The sequence below is a fragment of the Carettochelys insculpta genome, chromosome 3 (genome assembly GCF_033958435.1).
Source record: "Carettochelys insculpta isolate YL-2023 chromosome 3, ASM3395843v1, whole genome shotgun sequence".
Taxonomy (NCBI): Eukaryota; Metazoa; Chordata; order Testudines; family Carettochelyidae; genus Carettochelys; species Carettochelys insculpta.
This window is the reverse complement of record NC_134139.1, coordinates 208,316,374-208,336,675: the sequence shown is the minus strand read 5'-3', so window position 1 is coordinate 208,336,675 and position 20,302 is coordinate 208,316,374. Positions and strand designations below refer to the sequence as shown.

At 53.6% G+C, this 20,302-nt stretch overlaps 1 protein-coding gene across 2 annotated transcripts in view; it reads left to right on the top strand.

Annotated features, from left to right (window-relative positions):
* Positions 1–20,302, top strand: part of SCARA5 (scavenger receptor class A member 5) — a 122,477-nt gene that overhangs the window by 58,150 nt on the left and 44,025 nt on the right. For both annotated transcript variants that reach the window (XM_074991513.1, XM_074991512.1), the window contains 3 exons: positions 6,871–7,545; positions 14,311–14,391; positions 17,540–17,638. In XM_074991513.1, the coding sequence (XP_074847614.1) occupies positions 6,871–7,545; positions 14,311–14,391; positions 17,540–17,638 (855 nt within the window). The remainder of the gene's footprint in view (positions 1–6,870; positions 7,546–14,310; positions 14,392–17,539; positions 17,639–20,302) is intronic.

The following is a 20,302-nucleotide window of genomic DNA, read 5'->3' as shown; positions in this document are numbered from 1 at the left end:
GGGCTGCTTTTTAGAAGGGCAGAGCCCTGCTATTCTGACTGTCTGCCACTGGAGTGGTGGGTGCTGAGCCCCTCTAAAGATCGGACAAATGTTGTCTCTCTGCGTGCACGTGTCTACACAGCTGCGTTCTTCCGAAATAACACATCTATGCACAAAGTGCATTTCAGACTAGAGCGTCTACACACAATAGAGGCTATTTCAAAGCAGATCCCCTGGCTTATTTTGAAATAGGCGCCGTTCCCTGCATACACCGCCCCTATTTCGAGATAGCTGTTATTTCAAAATACCTTTGCTGCATAGACCTATCCCCACCCAGCTGGTGCTCACTTGGGCCGTTTCTACACAGGCTAAAACAGGGAGCGAAAGATGCTAATGAGGCGCAGATGCAAATTCCCCGTGCCTCGTTAACATAATGTCACGTGATTTGGAGTCTGGAAGACCATTCTTCCGGACTCCCAAAGGCTGTGTAGAAGCACGGCCCTGGTGCGGGGGGGGCTTCTGGAAGGAAGTCCTTCTTCTGGAGGCCCCTTCTTCCCAAAAAGTTTCAGGAAGAAGGGGCCTCCAGACAAAGGACTTCCTTCCAGAAGACTCCCTAGCGGCTGCGCTTCTACACAGCGTTTTGGAGTCCGGAAGAACGGTCTTACGGACTCCAAATCACGTGACGTTATGCTAATGGGGCGTGGGGAATTTGCATCCTCGCCTCATTAGCATCTTTCACTCTCTGTATTAGCAGGCCACTTTCGGAAGTGGCCTGTGTAGAAACGGCCTTGGAGTACGGCTACGCAGCAAAGATATTTCGAAATAACGGCTGCTCTTTCAAAATACCTTTGCTAGCACGTACACAACCCAATGCAATAATTTCGAAACAGCGGTTGCCTTATTTCAAAGTAGGCAAACCTCATTGTACGAGGAATAGCACCTACTTTGAAAGAGCTATTCGAAGTAGGGGCTGTGTAAACACTGAAGCTACATCTACACTAACGCACGCTCTGCAAAGGGAGTAATCAAATAATGCCCTTTTGAAGGGGAGCGTCTCCACACGGGCTGGGGCTGGCGCCATTGGAAGGGCCACGTACCACGTCGAAAGGGTCCGCCCAGGCTGTCGAAAGAGAGCGTCTACACGCACCACTGCCCTCGTTCAAAAGAACGGGGCAGGAAACGCGGCGGAAGGGTCGCAGGGCAGCCAAGCCTTTCCAGGGCCGCAGCAAGCTGTTTCTTTAAAGGCTCCCTTCTCAACACCCTCAGCCTGCCCAGAACAAGGCCTGCGGAGCTGCCACAAGCCCTGCAGATTAGTGGTCGCCCTGATGGACAGAGCAGTGGTGGTTGCTCTGCAGCTCCTGGCAGGGGAGCCCCCCCCAGGGCAGAAGGGGACACCCCAGACCATGGAGTCCTCTGGGACAACACATGGGCGCTCTGCTGGTTCTGGAGCCACCCCTCCAGCTCTGAATGGTGGGAGCGACTCGTCATGGGGGAGTGGGACGATGACTAGAGGCTCTGGAACTTCTGGATGTGGCAGCAGACCCTCGTGGAGCTCTGCCAGTGGCTGTCCCCAGCCCTGAGACACCAGCACGCCCGGATGTGGCGCGCCCTCCCCGTGCAGAAGAGGGTTGCGATACCTGTCTGGAAGCTGGCCACTCCAGACAGCTACCGCTCCGTGGGACACCAATTTGGAGTGCACAAGGCCACAGTCGGGGCTGTTGTGATGGAGGTAAGGAGGCCTGGGCACGTATCCACAGCGGGGGAGGGCCGGGGGCACCATGGTGGGGTCACTGCAGAGCAGGGCAGGGCACACCTCACACACCCTCCTGGGTCCCTATGTCCCCCCCCAGGGTGGTGCATGACCTCAATGCCATGCTTCTAGAGAGGGTCGTCTGGATGTGGCCATCATGGACTTTGCCGCCCTGGGGTTCCTGAATTGCTTTGAGGCCTCAACGGGACCCACATCCCCATCCGTGCCCCGGAGCACAGCGGAGGACAATTCATAAACAAGAAGGGCCACCACTCAACACTCCTGCAGACTATGGTGGACAGCTGGGGCTGGTTCCAGGACGTATACGTGGGCTGACCTTGCAGTAAGCATGACGCACAGGTGTTCCAGAACTTAGGCCTGTGCCGCTGGCTGGAGGCAGGGACCTACATCCCCCAGAGGGAGATCCTGCTGGGGGGACACCACAGTGCCCCTCTGCCTGGTGGCCGATGCAGCATACCTGCTCCAGCCCTGGCTCATGTGGTCCTATATGGGCCACCCCACCCCCAACCAGGAACACTTCAACGGCCAGCTCAACCACACCCGCCAGGTGGTTGAGCGCACCTTTGGCTGCTTGAAGGGGCGGTGGCGCTGCCTCCTGGCCATCTGGAGGTGGGCATCCTGAACGTTCCACAGGCGGTGGGCACCTGCTGCACGCTCCACAACATTGTGGAGAGTAAGGGAGAGGCCTTTGTGCAGGGGTGGGCGCCTGAAACCAACACGGGCTACGCCCCAGCCAGCAGCCAGGCCCACCAGGACAGGATCCACTTTCGGGAGGCCCTGCACTGTTACCTCGACCAGGGGTCCCAGTGCGTGCTACCCTGGCCGCCCCCTGTGGGCCTCCCGCTCACTCCCCCCACACCTTGCACACCCCATTGCCCACCTCCCACACACCACCCCCACACCTCCCTCACATCGCCCCACCACTGAGCACACAGCACGCAGGGGTTTGGGAAAAATAAATGGGTATGTTGTGCACTACAAAAAATGTGTGGATAATAATGTGTGGTAAGCTTAACACAACATCCAACTAGTTATGGGGGGGCTAGCTATTTACAGTAGGAGGGGGACCTAGGTGGCCAACCTGGTGGGCCATCACTCCAGAGCAAGAGCGGAGGGCCGCAACCTGCGCCGGCCCCAGGTACCATGCCCTGCCCCCATTGTCTGGGGTCCCCGGCGAGGCTGGGAGGGGGCGGGAAGTACAGGGAGATAGGGCTGGAGATCAGCCTTGCCCCAGGAGGCTGGCAGGTGAAGCCATGGTAGGAGGAGCGGCTGTGGGGGCAGCTGGCGGGGGGGTGGCAGGAGGGGCAGCGGGAGGGGGCAGCCAGGCCAGCAGCTCCCGGTATGTGGCTGCCACATCCCAGAAGGTGGCAAGGAACTCCCCCCAGGCTGCCCAGCACCAAGCAGCTTTCCCTTCCTCAAACCAGAGCTGGTGCTTGGCCAGCTCCCCCTGCCACCAGACGGAGCTGGTGAGGTGGGGGTCCTCAGCCCATTGCCTTTGGCTCCACCACAACTGGGCCCATCCTGGTACTTGGGGTGGCTCCCGCCGGTCGCTGTCCCTCACCTCCTAGGGGCTGTCCAGGAGCACAGATGGGGCAAGGCTCTCCTGGCTCTTGGCTGGTGCGGCTGTAGAAATGGGGGAAGAGAGGAACAGGCCATGAGTACCAGCCCCTGGCCCCTGTGGGCACCAGGTCCTCTCCCAGCTGGGGCTCCTCAGCCAAGGTGTCCAGGAGGGCCGGCGGGGAGGAGTGTCCCGGGGGCCCAGAACGGTCCTGAGCTCCTGGTAGTAGGGGCATGAAGCGGGGTGGCCCCCGACCAGTTGGCTGAGTCCCGAGCCTGGGCGTAACCCTGCTGCAGCTCCGTGGCCTTACACCTGACTTGGTCAGGAGTGCGGCAGGGTGACCCCAGGTACTCAGGCCCTCGGCCAACTGGGCGAAGGTGGCCGCATTCCACCTCTTCAACCCCATCACCCGAAGCACCTCCTCCTCCTGCCAGAGCCGCAGCAGGTCCCGGAGCCCCTGCTCCGTCCAGGAGCGGGCGTGCTTTTTCTCCCCCTAGCTGGACCCATGGGAGCCCTGTGTGCACTTGGAGGGGGGGGCTCTGCGGCTCCTGACCTGCCTAGGTGCTGGCCATCACAAGCAGGGGGCTGCTCAGGGTCACACCGAGTCATGAAGGCCCAGCACATGTAGCAGCTGCTGCCTGCGCGCTCTCAGCTTCCTGCTATGGGGTTTCTGGGTCCATGCGGCTCTAAGAGCTGCTGCAAGCACAGACCACAGAGCCCCACAGGGGCTGGGCAGCACGTCTCCGTCTAACAGCCGATCGCCGCCATGGCGGACCCCGGAGCACCTACCCACGTCCTCTTCCAATTTCTTGTTTGGAAGAGTGGTTTCAATTCCTGCTGTCGATTTCACATTGGAAAGCACACACGGTGTGTGTAGATGCCCCGCGTGCTACTTCGAACCTAATATTTGCCTCGTGTAGTGACAGGTATCAGAAAGGGAGCCGTGTTAGTCTGTGCCTTCCAAAACAACAAGACATCCTGCGGCACCATATAGACGAGCCGGTATTTTGGAGCGCGAGCTTTCGTGGGCAAAGACCCACTACGTCAGATGCACCCATGAAAGCTTATGCGCCAAAATAGCTGTTAGTCTATAAGGTGCCACAGGACTTCTTGTTGTTTTTGCCCTAGTGTGGATGCAGCTTGAACGGGGCTATTTTGAAATAAGCCATAATGCATCTAATGGCTCTGTTTCAAAACAGGCTCTATTGTGCAGATGCTCTGGGTGCGTCTACACTAGCCAGCTACTTTGAAGTAGCTGGCACAACGTCGAAATAGTACATGTCGCGTCTACACGCACCGTGCGCTATTTCGACGTTGAAATCGACATTAGCTGGCGAGACGTCGAAATCACTATTCCTATCCGAAGATAGGAACAGCGCCCTACTTCGAAGTTTGACGTTCAACATCGAAGTAGGGCGGGTGTAGACGATCCATGTCCCACTACGTTGAAATAGTGGGGTCCTCCATGGCAGCCATCAGCTGAGGGGTTGAGAGACGCTCTGTTCAGCCCCAGCGGGGCTCTATGGTCGCCGCGTGCAGCAGCCCTTAGCCCAGGGCTTCTGGCTGCTGCTGCTGCAGCTGGGGGTCCATGTTGTGTGCACAGGGTCTGCAACTGGTTGTTGGCTCTGTGGATCTTGTGCTGTGCAGGCCAAGTGTGTCTGGGAGGGGTCCTTTAAGGGAGCGGCTTGGGGCTTTGCTGGCCCCTTATTTCAACATGGAGCGCTTGTGTGTGTGGAAGCTCTGTGTTTCCTTCTGGGGCAGCTCCTTTTGATGTTCTCTGTTGCTACTTCAACGTTGAACATCGATGGCACCAGCCCTGGAGGACGTGTAGATGATACACGTTGAAGTAGCCTATTTCGATGTTCTTACGTCGAAATAGACTACATCGACGTAGTGTGCTAGTGTCGATGTAGCCTCTATGTTGAAACAGCAGAGAACAGGAGAGACCCAGGTGGCACCTACCTGTCGGCCGGGAATTGATTCGGCGAGTCCAGCGGTACATTTCCCCTCCCTCTGCATCCTGGAGAGAGATGCTTTCCTCTGCTCTGGGATCTCGCGTTAGCGTGGCTGTGTGCTGGTGTTGGTGTTACACGGCCATGAGCTGGATGCAGCTCCATGCAAGTGTGGGATGCAAGAAGTGACCAGCCCCCAATGCCCTGCTCCAGTATGGGAAGCAGGAAAGTACAGGACATAGTGTAAGGTGAAAAGTGGCAGCTGCAACCTGGTGTTTGTGTGTAGTGCACCGAGAGCGTGCCAGCCTCTGGCAGGTTGGAGGAGCATCTGCAGGAAGGGGCTGAGGGAGTGTCAGTAAAGTTACTTTTGTATCACCCTAAAATACTTTCCCAGCAGAGCAGCTTTTAGCATGTGGTGCTGGGGGATTCCTACTGCAGTGCAGGCTGGGACAGGCTGCTGCTGATAGAGCAGCCCGCGACTGCTCTAACTTACACTCAGGACTTGAGCCCCTACAGCTTCCCCTATTGGGTAGGCCCCATCGCAGCCATAAATCTGGACTCACCAGCTACCTGGTGTTTCCCCAGTTAAGGGGCACAGCCAGAGGATATGGGCGTGCTCAGGACATCTCTGCACTCTGACCACACATGCCTGGAGCCTCATAGTGACCTGACTGGAGTCTCCAGCAGCTGGAGACCAAGGGATGACCTACAGAGCCCTTTCCTGCTGCAGGAAATGCAGCGGACACAGCCAGGGTGTGAGAGGCTTCCAGGGGCCGGCCAAGGAAGGGTTTAGTTTCTACCCTCACACCCCAAGTTGTCTAGTTAACCTGGACAGCCCTTTCACTTTGGCTTCCTGAGTCGCCTGGCTGACAGCTCCTGGGGAGGGGCTGCCAACCACTGGCAGAGCCAGGCTGCTGGAGTTAATTACAGAGTGAAGAACTCAATCCTGGTCCTGAATTCCTGGCCAGCCGGGAAACCTGACTGTGCCATAATTACAGACCCAAAATACAAAGCCTGGCCGGGCTGCTTTTAGCACCATTTAGGGACAGGAAATGGACCATTTTAGCATCCGTCAAATGCAGAAAAGCTAAATCGAGATCGAGCCATAATCTGCTGCCCTAACGCATTCTGTCCTCTCCCCACCCTTCTGGCAATGGTGACTCCCAGACCCATGCGATGCAGAACCTTGCCCTGACCCCAGGGATGTTCCAGACACTCAGCTGAGACCCAAAGCCGTGTCTGGACCACTAGCCAGACTTTAGGGTATTCTCAGGCAAGCTGCATGCAGCCAAAGGCCACCATGCACATTTCCTGCCTGGTCCCTTACAGAGCCACAGCCCGGCAGGGTCTAGGGAGCGGCGACAGCAGCCAGTGAGCTTAGGGCTGTGCTCAGATGGGAGCAGGTCCTGGCACAGAGCATCCCGGAGTCTGAGGAATTTGGGACTAGGCAAATGAGTAAGAGTCACATTCAGGTGGACCTGCAGATGGCACTAGCAGTTTGGGGCCAGCCAGCCCAAGGGCCCCATTGTATGGTGGCCACTGTTAGGGTGGGGACAGCGCGGCCGATCCCAGTGGCTGTCTGACACCTGGTTCTTCTCTTTCTCCTGCAGTGTCCCGGCCCCAGAGCTCCCCTGAGGACCTGAAGGCGCTGACAGGGAACGTGAACCGCCTGAATGAGAGCCTCAGGGATGAGCAGCACAAGCTGCTGCAGCTGCCGCTCAAAGGGGACATCCTGGACCACATCTGGCGGCTCCAGGACCTCCTGCAGAACCACTCGGACTCCCTCTTCCTGATGACAGGCTCCCTGCAGAAGCTGGAGGGGCTCCTGTGGAACCTGCAGACCCAGGCCAGCCAAACGGATAAGGCCGTGGCGGCCCTGAGAGACAGCGTGAGCCAGCAAAGTGACCTGGCCCAGCTGGAGACGTACAGACTCTCGGTGGAGAGCAACAGTAGCCGGCTGGTGCTGGAGCATCACAGCAGCCTCCTGACGCACCTGGCCACCCAGGTGGAGAGTCTGAGCGACCAGCTGACCGAGGTGGGCGGGGCCGTGGGCGCCATCAACAGGACCTTCTCCTACGACGTGGGCATCCACCACACCCGGATCCAGGACCTGCAGGTGCTGATCAGCAGCGCCACGGAGGACGCCCGGCAGATGAGGCAGATCCATATCGCCATGGAGCAGCAACTGAAGCACGAGCTGGCCATCCTGAGCAACGTGACCGAGGACCTGCGGCTGAAGGACTGGGAGCACAGCATTGCCTTGCGGAACATCTCTGTGATACAGGGTAAGGGCGCGCACCTGGCTGCCCTCCAGCCCCGCCACCCCTCCCCTCCCAGGCGGCTGCTGCCATGTGAACCCATCACATCTCAGGTGCCACTGACTCTGCGGCACTGCAGGGGGATAACAGCCTATTACTGCTGGAAGATTTAGTCCTTTAGCTCGGCTGGTGGAGACGTCCCCCGCAGCAGCCTGGTTAGTTAATGACAGGATTACACAGCCCCTTTGGAACCCATCTCTCCTGTGGCCTCCAGACCCCGAAGGAGCCAGGAGTGATTCCGAGTGACACAGCGAGGGGCGTATCACAAACAAAGGGTTTGCTCAGCTCCTCCCTGCAGCCAAGTCCAGAGGCTGTTGGAAAGGTCACAGCTGTGTCTATTGGCTGCTCTGCCTAGTGGGGAGAGGCAGGTCTAAATCTGCCCCGCGTGTGGCTGCTTTCACGAGTCTAATTGAGAAGGACAATGGTGAAAGTGGGTCTGGTTGCAGGAGCTTTCGCTGCACTAGGGCTCCCACCAGTGCTCACACCAGCTCAGTGGCACTGGTATTAGCAGCAGCGAGGAGGGGGATAGGGCTGGGGATGACTTGAGAAGCTGGAGGATTGTGTCCAGTTCTGGGCACCACACTTCAGGAAAGATGTGGAGAAATCGGAGAAGGTCCAGAGAAGAGCAACAAGAATGATGGGAGGCCGAGAGAACGTGAGCTGTGAGGGAGGACTGGAAGAACTGGGCTCGTTTAGTTTAGAGAAGAGAAGATGGAGAGGGGACCTGGTAGTTGTTTACAAGTACTTAAAAGAGGATTACAGGGAGGAGGGAGAAAACTTGTTCTCCTGGGCCTCTGAGGACAGGAGAAGGAGCAACGGGCTTACACTGCAGCAAGGGATGTTTAGGCTGGACATTAGGAAACAGTTCCTAACTGTCAGGGTGGTCAAAGACTGGAATAAATTGCCTGGGGAGGTTGTGGACTCTCCATCACTGGAGATATTTCAGAGCGGGTTAGACAGACACCGATCAGGGATGGTCTAGACAGTGTTTGGTTCTGCCGTGAGGGCAAGGACTGGACTTGATGACTCTGGAGGTCCCTTCCTGTCCTAATGTTTTTATTAGTGCAGTTCGTGGAAACCCAGATGCTCCAGCCCAGCAAGGAAGAGCGGTAACAGAATAGTCAGGCTGCCCAGTGTCCGTGTACTCACACCAGCCCTCATGGAGGCGTCACACCAACAGGGCGGACAATGTAGGCGTGGTTCTCTTACATGCCAAGAATTGCCCAGGGACTTGAGCCGGGGTAGCTATATCCCAGGGCCCCTGGCCTCCTTGGATATTCATAAGGCTGCAGCATTGTTCATGGCTAACCTGCCTCCCTCTAGTAATGTGGTATGTCCTCACCTTGTCGGTTAGTGTATCATTCACTGCAGGCTCATTGTCCTAGACAGAAGCTGGTTCCCATAGCATCCTTGCGGGTCAACATCTGTGCATGTTGCTGTCCAAAGATATCCCAAACTCACATGAGCCGGTGTTTCATGGTTACGGGCCAGGGCTTTAGGCAGCCTTGTTTATGGTATCACGTCTTGTCATATCCTAGGATTTCTCCCACCCAGCTACTTACGCTACAGCATCTGCTGTGGCTGTTCTGGGCCATGGGCTTCATCTTGAGTGAAGCTACGGTCTTACAGGCTTTGAGGCTATTGCTACGTTCACTTACATCTTCATCTTACCTGGCAAATGCAGGTTGAATCTCTCTCGTCTGGGACCTGACTGGTGCCAAACCAAAGAATTTGCCAGCCCATGGGAGGTAAATATTGTCTAGCACGTCACCAACACTTCCTCTGCTGGCTGGGCTCTTCGAAGACATTTAGGGGTAAAGTACAGCTACAGAACACTGAGAGCCAGGACTAGTGGCTGGAAACAACCTTTATGGAACCACTGGAAACTTGGCCACACCCATGATAAGCGGTCGTCCAGCTGGCTAAAATCGTGCCTCCTCGCAGATGCTGCTGGACCAGAGAGGGCTTCTAGGCTGCAGACAATAGCCTGAAACTCTTTATCTTTGTTCCCTGCCCTGTGTTCCCCAGTGTGGCTACTTCTCCTTGCCAGCAGCACTGCTCGTGCATACAGCAGTGAACCAGCCCCTGTGTAGTGTGGAAGAAACGAAGCTTCACTCTGGGTGCGTCTACACTTGTGTTCCTCTTTTGAAAGGGGCATGCAAATGAGATAAAACTAAAATGCAAATGAGGTGTAATTTTACATATTCACCACCTCATTTGAATATTCTAATTTCAAAAGCGCTTCTTTCGAAAGAAGAAAGCCGGTGTAGACGCTGCTTTTTCGAAAGTAAACCCATCTGCGAAAGAATCCTTCTTCTCTTTATTTAACGAGAAGGATTTTTTTCAAAGATGGGGTTTAATTTCAAAAGAGCAGCGTCTACACTGGCTTTCTTCTGTCGAAAGAAGCTCTTTCGAAATTAGAGTATGTAAATGAGGTGCCAGATATGCAAAGTTATACCTCATTTGCATTTTGGATTGACCTCATTTGCGTTCCTCTTTCGAAAGAGGAATGCAAGTGTAGACGCACCCTCTGTGTTTGGTTCGAAACTGTCAGAGACTATGTTAAAATATACAAGCAGCCGCAGGGGAGATCACCAGCTGACAATGTTTCCCCAGTTAGTTAGAGGTGTCTCCTCGAAGGCAAATTTGAGCAGGTATATGTACCTTTAAAAGAAAAGAAAACAATAGTCACACGCCTTAGGAACAGGCAAGTGTCAAGGCTTACTCTCCTAAGTAATGGGAGTTGGCACTGCCTGGGTCTGGCTTATCTCAAAGCTGCTTGATGTTATCAGCATGCTAGAAGCATGGGCCACTCGTCACTGGTCTCCTCGTACCTTCAATGTGTAGTACCCAGAGGCACTGAGACCTCATCTGGGGTGAGTGAAGTCTCTGCTCTACAGCCATGGCTGAGAGCCAGCTGGCCTTTAGCTCATGTGGGAGAGGGCAGGGCTTTAGACGCTCTGCTCCCAGGTTCTATCCCTGGGGCTGGCAACCCAGGTTTGTTGGTAACACCCATCTGTCCTTTTGGGCCAGGCTGCAGCATGACCAAACTTTTGCTAGGCCTCTGGTCTTTTTCGCTTCCACGGTAGGTGTGTGTGCCCTCTACTGGATGAAGTCAGAACTGCCCAATCCTGTGTCAAAGACCCGCTGCAGCTGGCCGCGAACATGAGATTTCCCTTTCCGTCGGGTGGCTCTTGGAGCAGGAGGGTCTGAGGTCTAGCCCATGGCTTCTGCTATGGGATTCCCTCCTGGGCAGCCAAACAGCCAAGGACTCATAATGGGATTTTTTGGGGTACCCCCCTGCCCTCTCACGCTCCCCAGGGGCCTCTGTCTGCTCTCTGTCCTCCTCTTTCAATGCGACTGTAACATGGGGGCACCACAGAGGACCATCGGTGTGGTCATAAGGCCCATGCCTGGCTGGGGTGGGGACAGCAGAGGGGGCTTTTGCCAAAGGCAGACAGGCAGCTTTAATGGGGTGCCGGCTTTCATTCCAGAGCCCTCCCCAGTCCTACTGCCATGATCTCCTCTCTCGGAGAGCTTTGATGCACCACAGAGCGAGCAAGCGAAGGTCCTGCTTTCAGAGCTGCTGTTTCTTCACCTCATTGAAGCCCTCTTCATCCTCCCCTTGAATATCTGACACAGCTCCGGCCTTCTTTTTTCCCTTTAATACCTGACAGAGCTCTGCCCTTCATCCTCTCCTTTAATACCAGACATAGTTCTGGCCTTCATCCTCCCCTTTAATACCTGACATAGCTCCACCCTTCATCCTCCCCTTTAATATCTGACAGAGCTCTGCCCTTTGTCCTCACCTTTAATACCTGACATAGCTCCACCCTTCATCCTCCCCTTTAATATCTGACAGAGCTCTGCCCTTCATCCTCCCCTTTAATACCTGACATAGCTCCACCCTTCATCCTCCCCTTTAATATCTGATAGAGCTCTGCCCTTCATTCTCACCTTTAATACCTGACATAGCTCCGACATTCATCCTCCCCTTTAATACCTGTCATAGTTCTGCCCTTCATCTTCCCCTTTAATTCCTGATAGAGTTGCACCCTTCACCCTCCCCTTAATAGCTGACATAGCTCCATTCATCCTCCCCTTTAATACCTGACAAAGCTCTACCCTTCATCCTCCCCTTTAATATCTGGTGTAGTTCGACCCTTAATCCTCCCATTTCATAATAGGCATGGCTTGGTTCTTCATCCACCTCTAATACCGGTCATAGCCTTGCCCTTTCTGATATTTGGATGATACAGCAGTAGAGTGCAAGTCAAGAAAAAAATTAGTAACGCTTTTTGTAAAACCCGGGAATTAGTCAGTAAAAATTGGTTTGAAATGAAAACGAAGGGACTTAACCAAAGGGGATGCCACATGAATTGGGTAGTTGCACACTCTGGCTACATCTACACTAGCCCCAAACTTCGAAATGGCCACGCAAATGGCCATTTCGGAGTTTACTAATGAAGCCTGGAGCAGGGAGGCGAACCCAGCCAGCCTGGTAGGACAGGAGTCACCCATTGAAACATTCATCCCACTGGTTGGGAAACCCTGGCCCAGTGCAGCCGGAGGACATGGGCAGAGCTGGTCAAAAAAGTTCATCTTGAACAATTTTCCAGCCATCAGAACAAGCTGGTTTAATAAGACGGAAATGCACCAGGGGAACATGTCAATTTCATCAACGTTTTTTCCTGAAAATGATCAAAACAGAGAACTCCCTGAGCTGGTGCCTGTTTCAAGCAGGGCAGGTCTCTCCGAGAAAAAACCAAAACCAAAACCATTCAGTCTTGATTTAACAATCGCTAATGATACAGACTCCACCATAGGCTATTGCACCAGGGGTTAACTATCTTCATCTTATTCCTTGTCTGAATTTGTCTAACTTCATCTTCCTGACATACCTGCTCAAAGACAATTCCCAATCTACCCTTATGTTTTGAGACCTATTAATTAGCCAGGTCTTAATCCATTTATTATGAACCTTGTTGGTTTTGTATCATTATGATTTCTTAATCAAAATGTCTTGTGGTGCCACATCAAAGGACTTACAGAGGTCTACTACTAAGTGGGTCTTTGCCCATGAAAGCTTATGCTCCAGGACAGCTCATTGTTTTTAGTTGATCACTGTTAACTTTATCAACCGCCTTTGCAATCTCATCAATAAATGATAGCCGGGTAGTCCAACAAGAGCTGTTTTCCATATGCCCATGTTGATTGGCCTCAGTTATTTAATTCTCCTTTCAGTCTTTATTCCCTATCAGCCTCTCCGTTATCTTGCCCCACGATCAATGCCTGGCAGAGAGGCTGGTCATTGCTGCTTGGTCCCATTTGGCTTTTTTTAAATAATAGCACAACCTTAGCTTTCTTGCACTCCTCAGGAACTTCCCCAGTGACCCGAGACTGACTGAAAAGCCATACGAATGATCAGGAGAACTCCCAGGCCAGCATTTTTAAAAACTATTCGTGCCATTAGTATTTGGTGTTTAACATCCTCCTTCATTGCTATTGGAATGAAAAGCAATATCGTCATTTGGTCTGAAAACATCACCCGGCTTTTCTTCCCAAATACAGACCAGAAATCTTTATTGAACGTCTCTACATTTATTGCACAATTATTTTCAGTTCTGCCATTTTCATCTAGTACAAAATGAATAGGATGTCTAGGACTCCTTTGGTTCTTAAAGTACTTTTAAAATATGTTATTGTCCTTAATTCTGCTGGTCATAGAGATCTCCTTGTGTCTCTTTGCTTCCCTCACCCATTTTTTTCTGTTCCGAGTTTCTGATTACAGTCATTACAGTCACCTGCCCCTTTCTTCCATTTGTTATATATGACTTTTAAGAAAAAATTATATCAGCTGTCGCATTTTTCTGGTTCTAAGTCTTGATTTTTTTTTTGTTTTAAGCAGTGTAATTTTCCATTCCTGCTGTGGGATTGTAACTTTTGAAGAATCTATCAAATATTCTTAAACAATTCCTAATTATCATCTGCAATTGTCTGTTTAAATTCTTTCCTTCAACTGATTTGGATCATAATTGTTTTCAGCTTTGTGAAGGTGGTGGTTTTACATCACCAAGTACATATAATACTGGTTCTGCCCTTTATTCTGTTTGCATGTAACAAATGCAATCAACTCATGATCCCTTGTACCTAAACCACCACTAATTTTTATTTCTGTGATTCATTCCTCTCCATCGCTTACGATGAAATCTAAGACAGGATTCCTTTGTATCAGAGGTTTAAATACTTCAGAAACAAATTTAGTGAGAAATGTTGGCAGAAAATGATGAAAGTTTGGCGTTTCATTCCAATGTGGATGAAAGGAAATTTTGACATGTCAAAATGATTTCTGGAATGGCAATTCGGGATGCTTGACCCTCTCCAAACAGGAGTTGCAGACAGGCTTGGTGAACTTCCCTGGCTAGTGCTGTTCAGAAAGTAAGATGGTAGTGGCCTTGAAATCCGTGAATCGGGGAAGAAGGCAGATGGCAAACTTCACCTCTGCCTCCACACGTGTGTTTTGCACCAGAGTCCTGACTTTATGTCATGCCCTTTGTACACCTCCTACCCTTCTGGGCATTTGCTGAGTAATAACTGACAGCGCCAAGGGGCTATGCTCCGAGATGTAGGAGTGGAAGAGGCTTGATGCTACTACTAATAGCGGAGCTGTGCGTGTGCCCATCTGCTCTGTGTCAAGAAAGCCACTCACCACCTTTGCATGTCATATTTCAGGGCCTCCAGGACCCAAAGGAGACCCAGGCAATGAAGGGATAGAAGGCGAACCTGGAGTTCCTGGTTTACCTGGACTCAGAGGTAACAGACAACATACAAAATGCCCCCGGGAGCTGATCCAAAACCCACTGAAGTCAATGGAAAGACACCCATCAACTTCAGGGGCTCTGGCACATTCTGAGCACTACACAAATCACAAGCACAGAGATGACCGAGACCCGTTGGGTACCGTCCCTGCTACAAGCAACACAAGCTTGTGTCGTTTGCAGCATTCCAGGTGCTAGTGAGCAAAGACGCTGTTCTCCTGGCTCCTGAGCTTTGAGGCTGATTTCCAGAGATCACTGTCCTGGACAGTCAGTTTGCCAGGACGGGCAGGAATGGTGCCCCTAACTGCTGTGGGTCAGCAGCAGGAAATGGATGACAGCAAAGGGATCATTCGATGATTACTTACCCTTTTCACTCCCGCTGGGGCATCTGGCATTGGCCACTGTCACCAGACAGGACATGGGGTAGATGGACCTTTGGTCTGACCCAGTCTGGCTGTTCTTATGTTCTTATACTTGCTAAAGAGCAGGTGCTTAAGAGTATGGGGCGAGGTGCGGGTTCAACCGCTGCTGCCGATTTGCATGGGCCAGGCGGGATGGGAGATACACCAGAATCTTTTCAGACCTCTTCCTCTCCCCTCTGCCCAAGGGGGCTGTAAAACCAGTCAGGCGAAAGCAAACCCAGCATGGGAACCCAGCAATGGCCTCCAGCATTCACTTCCTCTGCCCGTCTATTTCAGCGCCGCCAGATTAGCGGCTGTTTTTATTTGGGTTTAACTGGCATCTCAAATGGATCCTCTGGCGGCAGCTGCTGCTGCTTTTTTTTAACTCCCTGAGACTTGTTTCGGTTGTGAAACTGGTGTGTAATTTCCCACCCTTTCTGGCTGCTTTGCCTTTCACCCGGGCGCGAAGAAATTCCTCACCCACAGCACCGCCCTGCCCCGCCTCGCCTGCGGCTTTGGAAAGCAATTGGGGTTGTGATGGGACGCAGAGCAAAGCGTGTGAAAGGCTTGTGGGCCTGTAATATTAATTCCCCTTCACAGAATCACAGGGCTGGAAGGGACCTCAGGAGGTCATCTAGTCCAGCCCCCTGCTTCAAGCAGGATCAACCCCCACTAAGTCATCCCAGCCAGGACCTCGTCCAGCCAGGACTTAAAAACCTCACGGGATGGAGAATCCACCACCTCTCTAGGCAACGCATTGCAGTGCTTCACCACCTGCCTGGTGAAGTAGTTTTTCCTAATATCCAACCTACACCTCTCCCTCTTCAACTTCTGACCATTGCTCCTTGTTCTGCCATCTGACACCACTGAGAACAGTTTCTCACCCTCCTCTTCAGAGCTCCCCTTCAGGAAGTTGAAGGCTGCTATTAAATCACCTCTAAGTCTTCTCTTCTGTAAACTAAACAAGCCCAAATCCCTCAACCTCTCCTCATAGGTCATGTGCTCCAGCCCCTTAATCATTTTTGTTGCCCTCTGCTGAACCTGCTCCAGCAAATCCACCTCCTTTTTATACTGGGGGGCCCTTGTTCATGCCGGACACCTCAGACGCCCCAGGCTGCAGCAGCTCCTCAGACCCTGAAGGGCCCGAGCTTACTTTGGGTGGGGTAAGGATTCTGATGTCCCTAGAAGACAGCAGAAAGGGTCCAGGCCTCATCTGTATCCACTGGCGTTGATGGGAAGACTCCTGTTGACAAGGTCTGCAGAGGAGTAGAGAAGCAGCCTTGTTAAAGGAGACTTGAGGAGCTTGGCTTGCTTAGCCTAACCAGGCACAGGCTGAAGGGAGCTACGTCTGCTCTCTGTAGATCCCCCAGCAGGATAGGCACCGGCAGGGAGAGACCTTGCATCAGAGACGGGCCCGTCTCGACCGAGAACAAATGGAGAGAAATTGGCCATCGGTGTGTCTGGGGCTGGAATGAGAGGGGAGTTTCTTGCCATGGGAGCGGAGAAGTTCTGGAGCTGCCCCCCCAAGGGCAGCAGTTGTGGTGCGGGGACCCGAAACTGCCTCCAAGGCCAAGCTTGATACCTTGAAGTGCAGGGAGGACTGAGGGGGAGATATAGGGGTATAGGACTTATCCACAAATTCCATTAGCCACCGTCTCCAGTGGCCAGAAGGAGGAGGGGCTGTAGGGGTCTTCCCCAGGCATCTGGCTGGTGGATCTGCTGACTACCCCATCTGAGGCTTGGAGGGGATTTTCCACCCGGTCAGAGGGGCTGAGACCCTGGGTGGTTTTGCTTTCGCTGCAGCGTGAGGGCCAGTCACGTGCTGGTTTGATCTAAAGTAGATGGTGATTCTTGGTAACTTGAAGTCTTTACCCCAAGAGCTGAGGACTCCTGTCACTCAGCCAGAGGTTTGGGACCAACTGGAGGAGTGGGCAGGGCAGGTTCTGTGGCCTGCAGTGCTCAGCAGGTCAGACTAGATGACCCTGATGGTCCCCTCTGACTTTAGAGTCTATGAAACTTCCCTGGCCTCCGCACTTGGCCCTGAGGATAAAATTCACCTTGGCAGAGGGATGAGCACGAGGCCTAGCTAATGCCCGAGTCCCACTGACACCCACGGACCATGCATAGTCCTGGTCCCAGCTCTCTGCGTGAGCCGCCAGGGGTTGCACAGCCAGCCAGGGCCATGGCTGGGCAGGACAGGAAGGGGTGGAGATGAGACACCTGGTTCCCAGTAACCATCAACTACAGCAGGAAACGTCCAATGAGACTGGGACATGCTGCCCAGTGCCATGCCAGTGCAGGGCTTTGTAAAAGCCCTTTGGGGAAGCCGCGGAGCGGACCCAGGAGATCGGGACATCCTGTGGGCTCCGGTGCAGGTAGCAAGCACCTACCCAGCTCCCGTCGCATGCGGCAGTGGCCTGAGAGGAGGTTTACCCTTCTCGTTTGGTGGGGCGGCTCTGCACCAGGCCGAGCCCCCCACAAAAGCCACTGACGTGCTCATTGGGGTGCAGCAGTACCAGCAGGCTCCTCACCCCTCAGGTCCTCATCAGAAGCCTGGCTCCAGATCACCCTGAATGCTGGGGAGTTAGGGGTCTGCTCGTGAGCTTTCTGAGCAGGTGAAGAGGGTGCCCCTGTCGCTAGGCTTGTGCTGCCAGCTGTGCCCGGCTGAGCCAGTTAGCCTGCGGCCAGCACGCAGGGGTCCGGCTGTGTTAACGCCTCGCCTGTTGTTCTTTCCCAATCCAGGTCTGCCGGGCGAGAGGGGGCCTCTGGGACCACACGGCCTGAAAGGAGACAAGGGAGACATCGGCCCACCAGGCCTGATTGGGATGCGGGGGTTCAAAGGTACCGTTCTGGGTTCGTGGGGTTCTGGGACCGTCCCAAGACAGGTTGGCTTCAGCGACGCCTGCTGGCCGAAGACAGCGAGTATCTCCCACGCGCCCATCTAGGGCCTGATCATTAGAGGTGCTGAGCACTGGCTGCTCTCCTGTAGCTTCAGAGGGAGTTGGGAGGGCTGAGAATCAGGCCCGTAAAGACCTGGGATGAATGAGATAAAACAGAGCCAGGCGCTGCCCAAACTCTGTGCTCACACAAAGACACATGGACCTTCCTAGACAACAAGAAGTCCCGTGGCACCTGATAGACTAACAGATATTTTGGAGGATAAGCTTTCGTGGGCAAAGACCCGCTTCTTGCTGTTTTTGAAGACACAGACAGAAATCTGACCTGCCCCAGACCTCTGGAAGGCCCCCTCCAGGAGGGAGTTCATAACCCTGGGTTTACAAGGCTGAGGCTCTAACCGCTAAGCTATCCCCACCGATGCTGGCATAGACTCCTTGATCTACCCCGCCATGGCACTGTGCCTCCTCCCTGCTCCTTTGCCAGCTTCCCAAAGGTGGTTTTACTTCTGGTGGGCTGCAGCAGGGCCCCTGGAAACAGCCCATTGTAGGTCCAGCCAGAATCTGCCTCTCTGGGTGGAAATGGCTGGGGACGGGGGACACATGAGGGTGCAGTTGTCACAAGAGGAAATCTTGGAAGCCTGTTTATGTTACCAGGGGAGGAGAGGTCAGGTCAGAGCTCATCGTGGTGACCTTAGCGCCTGGAGAAAGTGTCCTGTGGGGCTCTGGGAATAACAGCTGGATCCTCCGCCTAGTAACTGGGACCGGGTGCCAACGGTGGGGCTGCCTGTTTGTGAAAGGGCGTGGCGTGGCGTCCTCCCCGGGCCCCACTCCACATTCACGCCCGGGGACGACAGCAGGAACGCCGAGTCGGGAACTCCAAAGGGTGAATGGACCTTGTGTGGCATTTGGTAGGGAGACGGTTAAAATCCTCTGCCAGGGAAGGGGTCACAAAGGCCTCCCTGCACAGAAGGAGCCAGCTGTAGCGGGAGAGGAACCATTGTGCCAGGGAGAGGCTGGGAGAGGCTTTTCCTTTGGGAGCTATACGTGGCTGGCACCAGGGGCTGGGCTGGGCTGGGTTAAGCTATTTGGAGGAAGGACCTGAATCACCCAGCTGCCCTTTCTAATTGCAAGGTCCTGCTCCCCTGTGTGTGGGACCTTTTCATGCCAGCTGTTCTGTGGGACTTCCTGAACCCAGCGGCTCTGCATGCCAGATACCCACAGCTCTGTTTGCTCCAGCAAGGGCCTGTTAGAGCAGTGCCAGCTCTCCCACCTGGCATTGCCTCTGGGTTTCTATACCTCTCTCCGGATGGGAGGGCAGCTCCCACACTTCCCAGCTAGCCTCCGACTGGGGCGGTTTTCTGCCACCGCTTTTGGGGTTCCTGTGATTTTGAAGAGGCTTGTTACAGCCCAGGTTAAAAAGAAGTGTGAGATCCCCGAGCCTAAGCCGTTATTTTGATGCCAGGGTAGAGCTGAGAGTCGACGTTCCTGTTTTAGCACAGCAAATGAGTAGGTCGCCTGTCTGAAAAATCGCATGCCCACAAAAATGCCTGGCAGAAACTGGCATGTTTCCAAAACCTGCACACCCTGACGCCAACGACGTTTCTTTCAGCTTATGGGAAGCCAAGAAAGAACAAACGTCAGGTCTCCCTGAGGGGAGCACAGGGGGTGTGTGGGTCTTTGGCTGCTGTGTCTGCAGGAAAATGCTGGCCTTACAGATGCAGAAGGTGAAAGCAGTCATTTCAAGCCAGGGCCCCGTGAGTGAGACGTGCTCTCTCCTGCTTTGTGTAAGGCGTGTATGTGAAGCAGGGGTCATGCAGGGTTGGTGGTGTACAATACACTCCTCCCATACAACCAGACAACCCCTGACACAGAAACAGAACAATTGTCATTTAGTCTCATGCCTTGTCTCGAACAGGAGCCAGGGAGGTGAAAAAAACCCTCCAGTGGGCACTTAGAGAATCATCTGCCCCGAGGAGAAACTCTTTCTGGCCCAGACAGAGATGGGGGGGCTCATCCCAGGGGAGGCTGGTGAGCCTCACACCTCTTGTCCTAATCTTGTAAAGGGGATGCCGAGAAGCGTCCAGGTGTTTTAGGACATTCTGCTGTGTCCTTGGCTCCAGTGCTGTAGGTCCCCTCACCTCAAAAAAGATATATCGGCGTTAGAAAAGGTTCAGAAAAGGGCAACTAAAATGATTAAGGGCTTGGAAGGGATCCCATATGCGGAGAGGCTAGAGAGACTGGGACTTTTCGGTCTAGAAAAGAGGAGACTGAGGGGTGATATTGCTAGAGGTATATAAAATCATGAATGCTGTGGAGGAAGTGAACACAGAAAAGTTATTTACTTGTTCTCAAAAGATAAGAACTAGAGGACCCCAAATGAAATTAATGGGTAGCAGGTTCAAAACTAATAAACGAAAGTTTTTCTTCACACAGCGCACAGTCAACCTGTGGACCTCCTTACCAGAGGACGCTGTGAAGGCCAGGACTCTAAAGCCGTGTCTACACGTGCACGCTACTTCGAAGTAGCGGCACTAACTTCGAAATACCTCCCGTCACTGCTACATGCGTCGGGTGGTATTTCGAAGTTAACTTCGACGTTAGGTGGCGA